Genomic DNA, 6840 nt, shown 5'->3' with positions numbered 1-6840 from the left:
GGAATACACACTTTCTGTACAAAAACAGAGTTAATCCATTTCATAAAGTCTCACATCACTTATTATAGAAAGCACTTCTGCCTTTGCCATTTGAAAGAAGAGAAGGTAAAATACAGAAGGTCTACATTACCTTACAGCTGAAATCCATCCATGAATATGAAAAAGCGGGGAGAAAGGGAAAGTGATCCAGAGACGATATAGAATAATAATAAGTGAGTAATGTGTACTGATCTGAGAAGCATGCCAGGAGTTTAGTTACAATAAATAAGAAAAGCAGAAGTAGATTTGAAACATTCGTTTCCCTTTATTAGCTCAGTGAGGCTGATGTGTACTGCACATTTAAAAAAAATCACAGGAATTTTCATACAATGAATAAAACCACAACAATACATGTAGAATTGGCAGGTGGAGAAAAAAAAAAAAAGCCCGGCAAGGGCTGAACTAATCGCTCACTTACCCTCTTCAGCATAGTTCAACCAACAGTGTTACACTTTCACCTACAAATCTTAAAGTAGCTCCATCAAATCAGCAGTTCACATTATTGAAAATGTCTGTCACATAGGTACAAATTTAGAATCATCACATTATATTACATGGCTATTCTAGGTCATCTATAGATCAGGTCTTAGACTACAGTGATTGAAGTTCTCGTTACAGCCATCGAAAAAGGACACATAATCATTACCTACTGTAAGCTCACATCTAAAGGCATGAAAAGGTTTCCTTTTTTCAACTGACCCAACCATCATACCCCAATAGTGCAAAGTTCCCTCTCTGCTGCTTTGAATGTTGACAGCCCAATAGCGTTGTTCTCAGAGTCGTTTAGCAAAAATTGATTTTGTTGCACTGGAAGAATTATTCTGCTACATCTCTTTAAAAAAAAGAAAAAAACCCATATTTCTAAAGCACCGATTCAGTTCCCAAAATTGTAGATGTGGTACTTACCACAGCAAGAAGGCAATGGCCCACAGTCATCTAAAAATCCTATAGATCTATGCTGAAATTTGCCTCCAGTGATGATGGTGTGCATGTGTTCATTGGAAAGATTCTCTCCAAAAAAAATTACAAATAAAAATAAACGGAACACAGTTTACATTTTGATGGGCTACCCACAGGGTCTGCATAAGATACAAAAAGCTCTACTTGGATGGTTTAGCGATTCTCTCTTTGCACTAATTTTAGATGCAATTTGAAGTCCATGGAGGAAAACTATCTTCATGGTAAGAAAATTTGTCAGGCCAGAGTGGGGATAAATTAATCCTCAACGTGAAATCTGTAGTGTTGTCTTTTTGAAAAGTAAGAAAAGAAACCAAGTATTTTACTCATGTCAACAATCCAGGGCAAAAAGGAGAATGTATTTAAAATTGGATCACAAAAATTTAAAGGCAAAATAGAGAACGCATCTGGTCCTTGAACACATAATATGATTTACTAAATATTGATTTCTTAAAAATAATTTATTGCTCTTAATAGTCTTTTTTATTATTATTATTCTACAACAGAAGATACTCAAAATTCTGAAAGAAAGACTGTAAACTTTAGTTTGGCGTTCACACAGAGTTAAAATATCTGCATTTAACCTACAGAACAACAAGAATTAGGCGGATTAAAGATGTGTTACTGCCGTAACGCAGAACCTGTGAACAAGTTCTTTTATTTCATATTTTTTTATTGCTTTCTATCTACTTAGAAATAAGAAGCCAAAAAATCAAGCAAGCATCCGACAGGACAGACAGTGGATTCACTCAGAACACAATATGCTGGTGATAAATGAATACAGCTATCAAAATTAGCTGCATTGACCTGGGGGTGAAATCCGTTTTATAAGATTGTGTTGGGCGAAAGAAAGGAAAAGAACGGTTAAGTAGTAGGTGTGTCACATCTTCCAGAAAAGTCATGGCGGCCAAAATGTAATCGAATCTCAATTTAGAAACTTGAATACACACTCCAAACTTTCCTGATTTCCTTTCCGGGGGCTCCGCACTCAGATGAAATCCTGATGCTCAAAATGGAGGTTTTTCTGAAGTTTTTATTGAATTTAGCAGAAGCAATGTCATCAAGAACAACATCATGGTCACGTCAGAGGCCAAGCTAGAGCAAGTAGAAACACTGCTTCTGCAAAAGCTGAGTTTTCCAAATGAAACGTTTCAACTGCAACCTGACAGTTGCCATGCATCCTAGGTAGAAAATTTCCACTGGCTTTATTATTTTCATCCCCTCATAATTTATAATAAATAGGCTATCTGCAACTGATAAATATGTCTCTTTAGTAAACAAAGGAATGAAATATCAGTATTTATACAGGATGCATAACTGTAAAAAATACAGATAAATACCATCATCATACTCTGCCAAGGGAAAGAGATACTGGCTTCAAGAATAGTCTTCAGACACACATTAATTATTGTAAAAATCATACTGTAATTATTACCTCAGCATTTTATATCAAATTAAAATCACAAAAATTAAAACGAAACAGCATTTTAAAAAGATTTCTGACCTCTAGTTTCAAAACTACTGTTGATAGAGAAAATAAAAACATTTCTTAATGGTTACCCATTGAGACTTTACATAAAATCATGATATCTCCTAGAAAAATTTTAGATGAGAAAATTTCATTCCCCTAACAAATCCAGTGTATAAAACTTCAAAGAAAAACAAGCAACAAGAAAATGTGGAAAAATATCGCATAAGTGGTTAATACCTTTGGGGGGGCTAGGATATTTCTTGACAAGATGCTCGGATTGAAGCTCACGTAAGAAGGGATGGATGTGCGTAAAGCATCATTTTGTTGTTGTTGCACTTGACGGACACACACACTGTCTTTTTGTTTTTACAATCAAATATATATAAGCAGTAAGTTCAGCTTCTAAATATGTTAGTGTACAATAATTGTATCACCTCATAATTACATTTGAATATTCTTGATTAAGAAAAATTTAGCAGTTTTGAAAAGAAGGCTGCATTTACAGTGCATAGCTGTAACAAAAAAGAACATCGTTGTATAGTATGTACACAAAATAAAAATACTCCATTTAACATCTGTAAATACTTCACTACATCGGAGAATGTAGCAATTACACTATCTGAACACATACCAGAGAGTTCTACCCAACTCTCATTAGTAATGTAACACCGTGCCCACTCCTCAGAAAGAACCACTGAACAAGCTGCACGCTTGACCATTTACAAGGCTTTTGAAATTTGCAGTGGAAGATCAACATTTGGGACATTTACATGGGTGTCCGGACAGAGGATGAACTACAGAAACTTCAAAACGTTAGGAAAGTTTAGCATTCTGGCGCCTGCAGTATCCTCTCCCACCCAGACTCCATGGCAAAAAGAAAAAAAAGGAAGAAAAAGAAAGAGAGGGAGAAAGGAAAAGGGAGAGAGGAGAGAAGGGGGAGACAGAGAGAGAGAGGGAGATAGGGGGATGAGAGAGAGAGAAGGAGAGAGAGAGAGGGAAAGGATATTAGTTTTACAGAAACTGTGGTTTCTTCGGGATTGTCATATAACCATTACATTATGAGAGAAAGCTTGCTTCAAGTTGATTTTGCACTTTGCTAAAAAACAGAGTACGGAGGTTGATGCCCAGACATCAGTGGCTGTCATTTTAGGGTGGTTTGTGGTTGGTTAGTTTTCTTTCCTTTTGAATTTATGCATTTTTTTCTTTTTGAATATAATATGAACATTTTGAAGTTCTAGGTTTTAAGTGTCTTCATGGAACTGCTGCCATTTGAAGTGATTTGCCCAGGCACACTCTGGTCAGGTGCCCCCAGTCCCCACCTGTACATAAATACTTCCCCCAAACCAGGCACGCGCATGCGCGCACACCCACACCCGCACCCGCACACTCGCACACGTCCCCACACGTGAGCGCAACACACACACACACACACACACACACACACACACACACACACACTCCATCACCAAGAGACTCCAGGGAAAGCAAAGCTGACACCCATGAATAAACGTGCTTACTGGATATCCATTCTGTCTCTTGCCTCTTCAGCAGCTGTGTTCATGTAAACCATTGTTGTTGTTGTTCTTGTTGTATTGTTGTTGTTTTGTTTTGTTTTATACAGAGAGTGTAAAGTAGGAGAAATTCCTAAGTATGACTTGCGATAGTCAGTTAGGGAAGGACGCGCTGTCCCGTGAGGTATTCACCGTCCCTCTGTCATCTTCGGCCAGGGAACATGTTACCTGCGCAAGCTTCTCTGAGCTTCTTTCAGTAAACTATCAAAATCCAGAGAGTCATACTTGCTCTTGGTGGAAGCAGGGTCAAAGTCATCTGAGTTTGAATCTGCAAGAAACACAAGCTAGGTTAGACACACTCTTTGCCAACTGTCATTAACTCAATCATCCAATTCAAGATTACTTGATTCAATAACGCCTTACTTGTCCAATTAATATACCTTTAAAAAAGTACCTGTTTTATCAATATATATTGATATAAGTATCAGTATTGATACTGATATGAATATAATTTATATTGATATTAATATCAATACTGATATGCATATTGATATAAATTTATAAAAATATATATTTGCACAGGGTATATACATCCAATATTTTATTGGCATACTTTTGATACATATATATTATTTACATTTAAGTATAATAATTTATGAGTAATAAATCAATATATTTATAAATTTACATATATAATTACATATAATATGTAAAAATAAGTGTTTAAAATGCACATATATTTGCAGAGGGTAAGGAGTGGTCAGCATTCAAAACACTCATTTATTGACTCATGTTAGTCTTAAAAAATCGTAGGAGGTAATCAGAACAAACTTTAATATTTCTATTCAACAACAACATAATCAATCAATACACTTTAAAAATAACCATGTCCTGATCCTTTTCTGGCATGTTTAATGACTTGCCCATGTTCCTCAACAACCTAAATGGACAGGTAAGAGTAGAAGCTGGAATTAATTTTCCTATTCAAGGGGATGGATTTCATAGAGCATAATAGCCAGGTAAGAGGGCTGGAGGGACAATCACCAGAATTTCACCCATTTGCCACCTGGCTGCTCCCCTTTCAGGCAGAGGGACATATGATCCATTGACCTATTCCAGTACTTGGAGACCCTAACAATAGCAGCACGAATTATGCCCAAATGAGAAGGTTTAGGCAAACACTTCATGTCCAGAGAAGGCAAAGTCAACTGCTTTACCACAAATATGAGAGGAAAAATATACAGGTATAAATCACACCATGGTCTTCTTTGAATTCCTAAACTAGTCCAAGTCAGCTTCTGTGAAAAGTTCCACATACTTCGCATAGCCCTTAACAAAACTGTCATGTTCCAGCAACGATGGATGTACAATGAAATTCTGATTCTAAATATTTCTGATTTTCCTCCACTGACATTTATAAGAAAGTCAGATATTTCTTGCTGGTCTTGCAAATGAGGAAAAGGTATCTTGGAAATAGAATAGGAAACCTCTTGCAAATAAATTCATTCTTTTGAAAGCACTTATTTGAAGGGAAAACAAGACCTTTCTGGGAAACGTTAACAATCCTACTAAAATATGAACATTTATGTTTTATCCAGAATAAGTTACAAAATAGAAATGTTGGACGTGACAGAGAGTATAAGAGTGGAAGACGTGGAGGCACACGCATTGACCTCGGAAGCCAAAACGGTTACAATCCCTCAAGCTCTCCAGAACTAGGCGCCGCTTCCCTCCTCGCTTCAAGCTACTTTAACCACCTCACATTTAACGACAAGGAAATTCCTTCACTGTGTTTTTCCTTTCATTTTTACCATCCCTTATATTTACTGACTTTTTGCCAATAGGGTTTTTCCAGGTAAGTACAGCAATTGCAGTTGGCCTCAGACATAAAAGAAAGGACAAAAATGGCCAATCATTCCTCACTAAAATCTCCAGGAGTCAATTCTTAAATCACACCGGCTCCCACCCTTCTCTTCAGAGCCTAATGAACAGTTGGCTTGTATCACTAAAGCCTCACGACCAGCTATTGTTCAAATCAAAATCTTTCTTGTAGAAACACACACACAAAAGTCCTGCTCATTGCTTGAGGTTCACTTGAAACCAGAATTCCACTTGCATTACAAATAAAGTTAGAAGAGCTCCCAGATGGTTGGAGTTTCTGGGCATTAAGGTCATCAACTGAAACATCAAGAGCACACATACATATCTTTCCTGAAGGAAATGTTGAGAAGACTGAAAATATCTTAATTTTGGGTTTGTCTACATCAAACCCAGAATCTCAGTGTTTCCATATTTTCATTAGCAAAAAAAAAAAATATTTCAAAACAGTGGTTCTCAAGAGTTTCTTCACTGTGAAATAGGATGCCTGGCATTCACATATACGTAATCACTTACAGGGGCATACTATGTCACACGGTGGGAGCCACAAAATCTTTGTGGTTGCATGAATACAGAATGTGGTTACGTACAATTCCTGAGACAATAACATTGACGCCACCCCTTTCTTGCCACTAAAGAAGGATATGGCAACACAGTAAGATGTAATAAAGTTGTATAGGATAACCAAAAAGCCACTTTAATTATTTAAATAAATAAATTGTTCTAAATAATGATACCATATAAATAAAAACACATCACATGACAAGTATACTCCTACCACCTAGAAAACTGTTGGCACAAAGTAGGTATTAACTAAAATTAATATTTTTGAAAGAATATATTAATCCTGAATGCCAGCATACTAAAAAAAAGAAAGAAAAATGTGGTTGAAACTATTTGTGTTGGGATCTTGGGATGATTTACCAATTAATGCCAAGGGTATATATAAAGATATGTATATATTCAAGATGCTGACAGTGTAAT

The 6840-nt window shown here is 36.3% G+C and overlaps 1 protein-coding gene across 3 annotated transcripts in view; it reads right to left on the bottom strand.

Moving 5' to 3' along the window:
• Positions 1 to 280: 280 nt before the first annotated feature.
• PPARGC1A (PPARG coactivator 1 alpha) overlaps positions 281 to 6840 on the bottom strand; it is a 640252-nt gene continuing 633692 nt past the window's right edge. For 2 of the 3 annotated variants that reach the window (XM_029948064.1, XM_029948060.1), the window contains one exon: positions 4040 to 4306. In XM_029948064.1, coding sequence (XP_029803924.1) covers positions 4203 to 4306 — 104 coding nt within the window. In that variant the 3' untranslated portion in view covers positions 4040 to 4202. Of the gene's footprint in view, positions 2980 to 3984; positions 4307 to 6840 lie in introns of those variants that run through there. The other variant, XM_029948052.1, reaches the window with a different exon arrangement.

The sequence above is a fragment of the Suricata suricatta genome, chromosome 1 (genome assembly GCF_006229205.1).
Source record: "Suricata suricatta isolate VVHF042 chromosome 1, meerkat_22Aug2017_6uvM2_HiC, whole genome shotgun sequence".
In the NCBI taxonomy this organism is placed as follows: Eukaryota; Metazoa; Chordata; class Mammalia; order Carnivora; family Herpestidae; genus Suricata; species Suricata suricatta.
Note: the sequence above shows the minus strand (reverse complement) of the source record. Positions and strands in the feature narration are given on the sequence as shown.